This window comes from Sinocyclocheilus grahami, unplaced genomic scaffold (assembly GCF_001515645.1).
Source record: "Sinocyclocheilus grahami isolate Dianchi unplaced genomic scaffold, SAMN03320097.WGS_v1.1 scaffold628.1, whole genome shotgun sequence".
Classification (NCBI taxonomy): Eukaryota; Metazoa; Chordata; class Actinopteri; order Cypriniformes; family Cyprinidae; genus Sinocyclocheilus; species Sinocyclocheilus grahami.
In genome coordinates, this window is record NW_015505807.1 from 772,064 (window position 1) to 784,419 (window position 12,356).

Sequence of the window (12,356 nt, forward strand, 5' to 3'; positions counted from 1 at the left end):
AAGACGAAAGCAGCTTTTACGGGTTTGGAATGACATGGGGGTAAGTGATCAATGACAAAAATTTTCATTTTGGGGTGGAGTAACCCTTTAAAGTCAATGGAACACGACCACATGACCTCATGGCTGCATGGAGACTGAAGACCGGCCGATTGGTTCTTCTGCGAGAATCCGTTCCGCGTTTTGCAGAAATTCTGTGCGTGAAAAAAAAGTCGCCTCACCTGCTGAGCGCTCCAACGTATCACTCCGCAGGGTCAGTTTATATTATTTTTATTTTGCACTGGCGTTTGTGAAACCGCCATTATGTGATTTAAAAATACATTCTAGTCTTATTATGAAGGATAACGCCATTCACTTCTAAATGAGAAGGTGTCGTTCCTCTAAGTGCCGTGTTTAATGCTGTGGCACTATTTATCATGGTGTCGCTCGCAGGGCGTGATTCGGTTACACTCAAATATGGCTACCATGGAGTCAAAGCTACAACTTTAATATTTGTACCAATGCAGAAATTTAACGTTTTACGTTATTCTCCGTTCTACAGTCGCGTCTAATAATCGTTTTTCGCTCGTACAAATTGCGAATACCCAGGAAAGTAGATCATCTCGGCGCGTTTAGCGTTAATAAATAGCCTATTGCTCGAAATTGCAGCTTGCTCCGCGAGCTGATCGAAGTCGTCAGGATTGAAAGCTTGAAAGCGACGTCTGCTTTCGGTTTTCTCTCATTCGAGGATATTTTGGGCTGTATTTTCCCGAATGTGGCCAGGGCTCGGCTCCTGTCATCGGTCGGTATGGCTTGTTTTCGGATGAGGGAGGATTTGGCGATGTGGGATGAAGCGGAATAAAGAAAAGTGATCCGCTCAAACCGAGGGAAAGCGGCTGCGTTCTGTCTGTGGATTACACATTGCAGATGTTCCGCACATAAAAGTGGATTTTACTGGAATACGTGTTCAGAATCGCAGAAGATATCGCTTTGTCACGCTGGCTTATTTTCCTGAGGAATAGTGGTGTATTCCTCCCCAACCCCCCCAGCGCCACAAACACCAAACAAAAGTACTATAAGTCACGTATATGACGGTTCATGTCATGAAGGAAATAAATAAAAATCGCTAGGGTCGAAGAGGTAAGTAAATATCGATCGAAGAGTGTGTTGTGTGTGTTTCTCGCCATCATCTGCGAGCGCTTTTGTCGCCTTTCTGCACGCGAACACTTCATTTCGACCGAGTGTGCAGCTGTTCTTCATCTTATATTCCCGACAACCTCCTTATTTACTATAAAAACCGTCTAAAAAACGCCCTGCATCTTTAGTGTCCACTGCCTTTTATGATTCCGCTTGGATAGGCGACTGAGTAACGTTTACAAGTTAATCAGCCGGGCTGCAAGGCCTCTACTGTATCCACTTACAGCCTTTCTTGCGCATTTACAGTCATATTTCCACTCTCACACCATCACATCTAAGTTAACATCACTTAGCATGCGATTATCATCATAAATGCTGCGTCTTTGGAGAGCAGAGATACTTGGCGTTAGCCTTTGGACTCCCTAAAGAGTTCAACCCCGACTCTCTCCTTCAGAGTAGCCGGCTTCTTCTTGTTTTTCCCGTTTTATAAAAAGTATTAAGTATGGAAACCGTTGGAGTATTTCATGGCATGATGGTATTATTGGCACAAAGCTCTGGAGACACAAAGCTCTGGAGACAACTGAACAAAGGCAAAAAAGCTGGACATGCCCCCCTCATGTGAAGAAGCCCTTGCTTTGTGTGCTTCTGTTGTTTCACCAAGGCTGTCCCTCTGGTTCCTGCATGCGTTGTGATATCAAATCATTTCCAGTATATCTTTTTGTGAGGTATGCATTGTACGAACCTTGTGAATAGTGTTCAAAAGTATTCGTGCATTTGATTGACCCACTCTCTAGTTAACTTCAAAAGAAGTCCTGTATGCATGGCTGATTGAATGCTACTTCATCATTTCATAGATAGATGGAGACATTAGAGATCCAAAATGGCATAGCTAGATGGATAGATAGGTCTTTATTGAACCTCATTGGGAAATTAGGGTACAAACAGTAGGCCTAAATGTGTTGTGTGGTCAAGAATCGATTTCTTTTTACTGATCTAACCCTATTGTTAAGTTTAGTTGATTTGAGTATTATATTAAATCACTTTTTAGTTGAATTTAACCATTTAGGTTAGATGTTACCACATCAAGTACATTTAGTTTTATAGAGTTTATGTAGATTGTTATTGAGCCCAATGGGAAATGCAGGTGGGAAATCGCAGCAGTATCAAATGTAGACGGCAAAGATATACATTCATGCATTTTAAACCCGAATATAATGTACACGTGAATGCATTAGTTGGTGCTGCTACCATGTTGTGTTAGAAAAACCTGTTTTATGATCAATGTCATTACATCTGACTAAAACTTTAAATTGCATGTAGAGATGCAAAAATGTAACTAATTGTCGTAAAATGAATCCATTGATGTTAATGATAATTATGAAGCAGCGCTATTCTGTACATGCAGTGTGAATAGAGGGATTCAAAGGTCTGTAACCTTTACAAATAACTTATTTAGTTTTTTAAATGTATTTGTAATACCTCTTGAGAGGTTTGGAAATCCTTTGCACTTGCAAGGCTGATGCAGATGTTAACCACGGGCTGATGTTTGCTATGAACTCTGCAGATGTATTGTGTTAGAATAGTTTTAAAAGACACCTTTAAACTTCAGGTCCATATGCTGATATTTTCTCCTGTTAAAGACCTCGTGAAATCAGAATTGGAGTTTTGCAACTTTTTAGTTCAGGTCTCATTTATTTTAAGTTGACAAATTGAATGCAGCGGATGTATGCAGTTTTTTTTTCTTCTGTGAAAAAGAACTGAAAATATTGATGAGTCATCTTGCACTCAGGGGCGTAAACAAATGTTTATCCAATCAAATGCTCTCTAGAATGTCCCTCCCCCAATATAGCCTTTTTCTAGCAATAGCATGTAGCAGCTCATGCATCTCAGCTATGATGTGAACTAAAGCCTTCTGGCTGTTTAAAAATAGGAGATAGGTTCTTCGATTCGTTCTCCCCAGCTTCCTGTTTCAGTAGGAAATCAACAGGAAAGAAAAATGCTTTCACCAAGTCATTTCATGAGGTCTTTAAACCGCTACCACAGACATTGTGTACGTATGCACTAATGGCAATGCACACAGCCTCTTTGAAGGCTTAACTCAACCATGTGAGGTCTAGTTGTTTACTCAAGGCAGGATACAATGAGAGCAGCCCAGGGAGGGATCCCATGTAGTTCCCGGAAAAGACGGCATCCCGTTGGCAGTATGCCTCGTCAGCTGAGTGGACAGGATGGCAGAAGCACCACGCAGAGCAGGCGCAAGGGTCAGCACTGGGGATCCAGCAGAGCAGCGACTAACAATGTGCACAACATTCAGAAAGAATACAAAAACATGACCGATTCTTGGTCTGTCACCTACAACTGCGTTGTGTTTACTCTTTATTGGAGCATAGAGACCCATGTACATCATGCTGTGCTTGATAAAAGATAAAAATGATTATTTATAGATAGATTAATTTATAGATCGATATCCCATCATTTCAAGAACTGAACTTCCTTTAAAAAAAATCACATAACTCTTTTAAATTGAGTGAAAAATTTTAAGTGTGTTGGTTTTTGCTTTGGTATCAAATGTAACAACTAAACAGCACTGTGAGGATTGTTAATTTTGGAATTAATAAAGTGTGCTAACGCTTATTTTGACTAATTTTCATGGTGGTTCAGTTGAGAGTTGGACTCCGTATTATGAGCAAATCATATGAGCTTATTAAAATATTTTAGTATTAAGCTCGGGGATTATTTTCTCCTCTGGCGTTACCAGTGTTTAATAAAAATAGAATTAAAACCTCACTGGTTGGAGAATGTTGTGTTTTAAAACTTGCCGCGTTGAAAGCTTTCCTGGAAATGTAGCATTTGGTGACATTATTTTTGTGAAACTAATATATTGTACATAATTTTTCTCACAGAATGTCATCAGAGGAGAAAAGTCTAGACCCCTCTGACAAAGGACCCTCGCCACCTCCTAGCAGCTCTGGGGCCACTCCCACTGGAAGTCCGGCCCCCACAGATAAGCGGCCCCGGGGCCGCCCTCGTAAGGACGTGTTATCCACAGCAACACCGCTTCAGTCTGTGCCCAGACAGAGAAAGAAGTAAGTTCAATGAAACTTCGAAATTGCTGTTATTATTGATTACAATTGGAAGTCTAAATGTCTTCAGAAAATGAGGATTATTGGTCTTAAAAGTGAAGAATGGTATTAGTACTGTATATTCTTATGAAATTCATCCTATTGGTCAAACTCTATGGTTGATTATACACTGGGCAACTTTTTGAGCAATATTGCTGGGCAACTTTGGTTATGGGCAACCAGGTGATGCACAGGGCCCATGACCAATCTTAAGTATCCAGATAGAAATGTGTTACCTATTTTCAGTGAGAAAGTACCCAAGCAACACTGCTCAAAAAAAGTTGCCCCGTGTATCATCAGCCTTTGTCTAAGCTGGAAGCAACGTAAACTTGAGGCTGTCAACATTGATGACATGAAAGCTGTATGTCACCTCAAAATGTTCACCAACAACAGACCAATCAGTTGCGTGTTTGTGGTTGGACTTCAGCAAATTCATTTCCCATTTTATTTTAAAATGGATGTCTATTGGTGTAAAATAATGTTCTGTTTTCTGTTCAAAACCATTTTGCACATAATTTTGTTATTGTTACTGTATCTTTAACTCTCTAAACATGAATGTTTAAAAAGCAAATTATTTAAATGAGTAGTTCAGAACAGAAACATTACAAATTGCCATTGGTGTAATGGTCAAAAGTTATTTAAAGTCAACATATTAATGTCAAAATTTAGAGCCTTTAAATCGATTTTAGTTTTTAGTGTTTATTTAAAAATGTCAGTATCTGCGCATGCCTATAAAATGATTTCCTTTTAGATGCATGTTAAAAATAAAGTGGAAGGGTTAGCTGTGCAGCACATCGCAAACAGAAAGTGAAATAGGGTGCACAGTGTCACGCCACCATCTTTGTTGATCAATACTGGAAACATTCTAGTTTTGATTCACTGCTCATGGCCAGTTGTTGACATGATGCAAAAATTTGATTCATAGACTAATGATAAGCCTTGCGACAAGCAATGCGTTTGACCAATTTAGCTTCATGGGCACTTGACAGTAGAGACCTTCTCACTGGCTCTGATGTGTCTCTCTAGGCGCGTTTCCATTACAGATTTGCGCAAAACTTTGGCGATATTTTCTGAATGTCGATAAAGTATTGTGAAATGACGGCGTTTCCATTAACCAATGTTATGCAGCTAAAACGTGTCTTTTTGCCTCTCGCGATAAGTCATGGCAACGGATTTTGGTGGGATTTTGACGGATTTTGGCTATATTTATTCAAAGGAGGCTTATGCATGTATCTTTACAGAAGCAGCAAAGAGAGCCGCTTCAGAAGCGTGCGTGGCGCGGCTGGAATAAACCATAGCCTGTATAAAAACATAAACACAAGCATTGAGTGGCCGTAATCAGCTTCAGTGACCGTATCAGAGCCACACTGCACCGCAGACGTGTGCAGTGTAAATTGTCTAAGCATTAATAGTAGGGAAAGCCCCTTATACTGGAGCGCGGCCACTTATGAAGTGTTTCTTGGAGGTTATAGTACATTGAAGAATGATCATATGACTTTTTACATACACCATGTGACCTGTAAAAGCCGTTTCCATTGCAGTTTTGCGAATTAATCCTTTTTCGCATTGCCTGAAAAACCACCTCATGAGAGCGTAAAAACTTTTTTGCGATATATGAGCGTTTTTGCGAAATTGAAGCGTTTCGAAATTGAAGGGTAATGGAAACGCGCCTTCTGACAGGCTGCTTTGAATGACAGTGCGTTCAATTAACCCCTCAGGGCCCTTCGGCTATTTACCCATAGAACACAAAGAGTTCCTCTAACGAGAAGCACCTGCTTAGAGTTTACCTGACTGGTAGTGTAATCCAGTTCTGGCTCACCAGAACCCATTGAATGTACAGGAGCGGTTATTGAACAGTCATTCTGCCAGACTTCCTCTGTTTCACATCTGCATTTGGGAAGAGTATGTGCATCTTTCTTGACTCGGATAGCCATCTAAATGGAGGGGAGGCACTTGGCATTTTTCCTGAGGGGATTAATTATATAGGAGTCTTTGGAGTGAAAAGCGCAGGTGCCTCTGCCAGCTTTGGAGCTTACTATGAGTGTAAGGTGTGATGGTAGTGTCTGCGACTGGGAACGGTCTAGTGCAAGGTGCTTTTCATTAATAGATCTCACAAAATCATCTTCTTCAAAAGAAGAACCATCCAAGAGTACCTACTAACTACCTTTCAAATATCTAAAACTATTAATGTGCTCTTGTACTCGTGTAAAACAGTTGATATAACTACACTCTCTTAAAAAAAACTGCAAAAATTGTACCTTTGCACCTTCTTTGCCCCTAAAGGTTGCATAATGGTACCATTAAAGTACATATTACTACAATTTTTGCTAATTTTTTTCTGAGTGTAGATTTTTGCATCTTCAGAAGGCATTATTAGTGGTAGAGCTTTATAATGGTCCGCTTATGATAACGGTTGATTGTTTATGGTTGCACAACATCACAACTTGGCCTTTACTACCTTTCAAATGTTTGGGGTCAGAAATGTTTTTGAAAGAAGTCTCTTATGCTCACCAAGGCTGCATTTATTTGATAAAAAGTACAATAAAACTGTAATATTGTAAAATATTGTTAACATTTAATATATAAAATTATTTTTATTTTAATACATTTAAAAATGTAATTTATTCCTGTGATGCAAAGCTGAATTTTCTGCATCATTACTCTTCTCATCATTAGTCTTCAGTGTCACATGATTTGGTGCACAAGAAACATTTATGATTAATATTAATGTTAACAATTTTGCTGCTTAATAATGTTGTGGAAACCATGATACTTTTTTTTAAAATAGATATTGAAATCTTTTGTAACATAATACATTTATATATGTAAAAAAAAAATTAACATACCCCAAAATTTTGAACAGTAGTGTAATATAGAATTAATTAACATATTGAATTCATAATATAGAATTTGCAGCTCTGCTTATATCAGCTATTTAACATCAACATTTAAATGCATATCATACCAAATATTCAAATATAAGAGTCTTGTAAAACTTAAAGGGATAGTTCACCCAAAAATTCAAATTACCCCATTATTTACTCACCGTCAAGCCATCCTAGGTGTATATGACTTTCTTCTTTCAGATGAATGCAATCGGAGTTGTATTAAAAAATGTCCTGGCTCTTCCAAGCTTTACAATGGCAGTGAATGGGTGGTATTATTCAATAGTCCAATAGAAGTCCAATAAACTGCAACCATCCATCATAAAAAGTGTCCCACATAGCTCCGGGGATAAATAAAGGCCCCCTGAAGCGAATTGATACGTTTTTGAAAGAAAAATATCCATATATAAAACTTTATAAACCGTAATCTCTAGCTTCCACTAACTGTCGTGCGCGCGTTGACGAGAGAGTGGCATTCTAGCGGCGGATGTAGGTGTAGCGTAGCGTAAGCTCCGGTGAGAAGTGACGAATGTGGAAGTGCAGCGGAGAAAGCAAAACAAAACTCTGGTCACAAATTAGAAGTACAAAACGAGGATTTGTAAAGGAAAAAGTCAGAGGATTTCGATATAAGCCAAGAGACTGGTTTTCCTTTGCTAAACAAAGGAAACTTTGCTCCTGTAAACAAACGTTGGTACTCGCGAGACTAGCATATTCTCACAGGAGCTTATGCTACGCCTACATCATCCGCTGGAACACCACGCTCGTGAACGCGTGCACGACAGTTAGCGGAAGCTAGAGATTACGGTTTATAACATTTAAATATATTTTTCTTACAAAAACGTATTGATTCGCTTCAGGAGGTCTGTATTATCCCCCGGAGCCATGTGATGTACTTTTTATGATGGATGTGCACAGTTTATTGGATTTCTATTGAATATCACCACCCATTCACTGCCATTACCAGGACATTTTTAATATAACTATGACTGTATTGGTCTGAAAGAAGAATGTCATATACACCTAGGATGGCTTGAGGGTGAGTAAATTATGGGGTAATTTTCATTTTTGGGTGAACTATCCCTTTAAGTTTTTCATGATGTAAAGATGCCAGGACTTTTGCTTGGTGTCCATCAACTTCCTAATTAAAAATTTTTTTTTTTTTAATTATTTGTAAATTCGGGTTTATTTGTATATTTTTGTGTTTGCAATTATTATTTTTTTACTATGCATATTATTTCAAAGCATTTCTACAGAAAATCATATCTCAGTGACCTGAATGTCATCAATTCTTGACAAAAACATGATCTTTGTGAAGTATTTAATTTAACGCTTATTAGACATTGTAATGCATGGTTTTGTAATATATTAAGAATTAGGTTAAATGTCCTACAAAAATCAAAGTCAATATGAAATTAATAGTACCTTACCTTTCCTGTGGAAAAGCTGTAACCATGATGCTAGGGGTGTTGTGGGTGGTTGCTATGCGGTTGCTAAGGTAATTTGAGGCTGTAGGTTCGCAGTGTTGTGGTTGCTTACTAGCCCAAGACAACAGATCCAAACCCAAGTATGATATTCCATTCAATGTAATCTTATCATCCGCCAAGAAGTCTGAATGCTTAGAAAAATAACGGCATTCCTCTCCTCATCAAGCCACGTGGTTTGAGGTGTCATTCAAGTCTGTATCACAAACAGTGCATGACAGATTACACATTTAATATTTAGTATTTTATGTTGGTTGAAATCCTTAATTGTTAATGATAACAATAGTGCTGCTTGCCTTGGCAAACACAACTAATAAAATAATTTTTCAGTTTGTTGTTTTACAGTCCCTTTTGTTGCTTGCATTAGCCTACATCTTCAGTTTAGTGGGTCTCTAAGGGTTCGAATGAATTTGATCGCATATTTTTGAAGGTAACCATTGGGTCTGTTTGCATCACATTTGAAATCCATTCCATAAAACTCCACTCCAGGATTTATACCGTAATCCTGTGTTGGCTCTACTTTCTACTTTTCTCTTTCATTCTATGAAAAAAAAATGTTTCAGTATGTATCAGTTGGTTGTAGTTCCTAAAGAGAAGATATACTGGCATGTAATTCTACAAAGACCATTTTTACTTGCATTTGGCAATGTTCAAGTTAATTTATATCAGCTCTTTTGAGATTATCAGCATCAACCGATAGGTTTTCCTGCTTGGTTGATTAACAAAAATGTAATTTACTGAAAGCTTGACAAAATGTGAATAATACACATTTTCTGTTTTCATTTATATTGTTAATTTTTAGTTAATATTGTATAAATATTTTATATAACTGTGCATAAATGTTTATTTTAGTTCAGTAAATAGTTTTATGTTATTATTATAAGTATTATAATTTTATTGCATTTTTTATTTGGTTGTATGTTAATATTTTATATATGTTGATTTGGCCTACAGGTAGACCTGAGAAATAAGATAAAAAAAAATTTTTTAACTTTAAATAAATCTGGGTGAAATAATGTTCCATTGTCATTCAGTAAACATTTTGTTTATTTATGTAAAAATTAAACAACATATTTATTCTGACATGTACTTATTAAAATATATAAAAGAAAAAATGATCATATAAAAATTTTATATATTTTAAATGATTAAAAATGTCATGCCAACAAATAGGTAAAACCCAGTGGATTGAAGGATAGTGGCAAAGACTGATAAAGACTTTTTAAAAGATTACATTTAATTAGTTTTTGAGGTCTGTGTATATATATATATATATAAATAATTAAATAAACATTGGTCAACTAATTTCAGCTAGCTCCTTAAACCCAGGCATGTGATCTGTGGATCTGCTCCATGTGTGTCTGTAACCTCTAGGGTGAAATCCCTCCGCCCCTTTGTCAGCGTTCAGCCTGGTTAACTGTCTGGTATAGGAAGTCATTTGCAGGGAGGAGTCATTTTTGGCATGGGACAGACTGCGATTTCTCTCTCCAGTGGCACTGGTAATTACACATCCATCCCTCACACTCCCTCCTGACTCCAGCCCTAGAGAGGGGCAGGCTTCCCTTTCAACTCTGCTTGCCGTACCTCCTCTGTCTTCAAACTGTGAGACTTTAATTTGAATGCCTGACAATTATCACCCTGATGAAGTGATACATAGATCAGACAAGAAGAGTCCCCCCCGTGGGATTCTGACAGCCATGGATCTTTACTGCGCATTTGTGGGCCGGATGTGTAGAAATGGATGTTTGGCTGTAGATGGATATGTGCTTGTTAACTGGTTCTCAATTGGTGGATCGTGACGAGAATGGCTCCCAGGTCTGTTTTATTAGAGTTGCAGACAATAGGACTACGCAATATGTTATAGGATTGGGAATATGTGTGGACTGAGAATAAGATTTAGATTGTAGTGTAGAGTGTATTCCGTCACACTGTGAAGAAACCTGGGTTGTTGTTCTGCACACATTGCATCCCTGTTTTAATGATCTGAATAAATATAATCATCATAATGGGTTTAAATGATTAACCTGACTTATTTGAATAACTAGATAATAGTTGACTTTTCTTCTCTATTAGTCTGCTGTGCATTTTGTGGCAGTACTGAAGTGTCTCTAATACCAGTACATGAAAGTGCACATTTGAAAGACTTAACAATATTAATTTTAATGACTGATTTTTATTGTATATGGACAGTTATCATATATATATATATATATATGTAGATGAATCTCATGTAAACATGTGCAGGTCATATACCACCTCAAAACAATCAAAATAAAATTACATTTAAGTAATACAAATTAAATAACATGGCAACAGCTTCAGACTGCGCTCTTTCTGAGGGCAAACTCCTGTGTCTGGTAGCCTATCGTGCACTTCTTTGGCACAGTCCATTGAAAGGGTGAGGTAAAAAAAGACAATACTTCAAGGGATAGTTCACCCAAAAATGAAAATGTGATGTGTATCTGCTTACCCCCAGGGCATCCAAGATGTAGGTGACTTTGTTTCTTCAGTAGAACACAAACGAAGATTTTTAACTCAAACCGTTGCAGTTTGTCAGTCTTATAACGTAAGTGAATGGGAATCATGGCTTTGAGAGTTAAAAAAAAAACTTACACAAACAAAACCAAATTAAACCCTGTGGCTTGTGACGATACATCGATGTGTAAAGACACGAAACGATCGGTCTGTGCAAGAAACTGTACAGTATTTATATAGTTTTTTACCTCTGATTCACTGCAGTGCCCGAACTGTCCTGAGCGCGTTCGCATCTTCTTCTTCATGCTTTACGGCAGATCGCAAACTTATAAGTGCATTACCGTCACCTATCTCTCAAATGGACCATAGCAGCCTTATGTTGGTCAATGTGGAAAATGCGTGTTAAAGGGATAGTTCACCCAAAAATTTTAATTTTATGTTTATCTGCTTACCCCCAGGGCATCCAAGATGTAGGTGACTTTGTTTCTTCAGTAGAACACAAACTAAGATTTTTAACTCAAACCGTTGCAGTCTATCAGTCTTATAATGGCAGTCAATGGGCTCCACGGCTTCGAGAGTAAAAAAAAAACATACACAGACAAAACCAAATTAAACCCTGCGGCTCGTGACGATACGTTGAGGTCTTAAGACACGAAACAATCAGTCTGTGAAAGAAACTGAATCATATTTTACCTCTGATCCACCGCAATGTCCAACTGTCCTGAGCATAAAATCCGGCGCGTGACGTCAAATAAATACGGTTGGGCAAAAAATTCCACGTTGTCTGATGATATATCAAAATCGTCTTCCATTGTGATGAGCTGTACTTCTAAATAACTTTAGATCATTGCAGAGCCAGTGAACATGTCCGCAATCTCTCTGCACTGTGGAAATAATGAGTGACCAATGCGCACAACAGATTGCTTCCGCACATGCATCTTACTATCATAGATATGTATAGATCTAGATACCGCTCTAGATACGTTGACGTGTATATATATATATATATATATATCTATGTCTACTATGCCAGAGCACGTACACGCATCACGCGCTGGATGTTGTGAACACGCTCGGACATTGCGGTGGATCAGAGGTAAAAAATTATATAAATACTGTTCAGTTTCTTGCACAAACTGCTCTTTTCGGGTCTGTAGGGAGCCGCAGGGTTTAATTTGGTTTTGTTTGTTTATGCTTTTTTTTTACTCTCAAAGCCATGATTCCCATCCACTTTCATTATATGATTGACAGACTGCAACGGTTTGAGTTAAAAATCTTCG

The 12,356-nt window shown here is 37.9% G+C and overlaps 1 protein-coding gene across 1 annotated transcript in view; it reads left to right on the forward strand.

Annotated features, from left to right (window-relative positions):
* The first annotated feature begins 461 nt into the window (after positions 1–461).
* LOC107558009 (histone-lysine N-methyltransferase 2C-like) overlaps positions 462–12,356 on the forward strand; it is a 31,845-nt gene continuing 19,950 nt past the window's right edge. Inside the window, exons 1-2 of the mRNA XM_016241609.1 lie at positions 462–1,116; positions 4,017–4,199. Of these exons, the coding sequence (XP_016097095.1) occupies positions 4,018–4,199 (182 nt within the window). The 5' untranslated portion in view covers positions 462–1,116; position 4,017. The remainder of the gene's footprint in view (positions 1,117–4,016; positions 4,200–12,356) is intronic.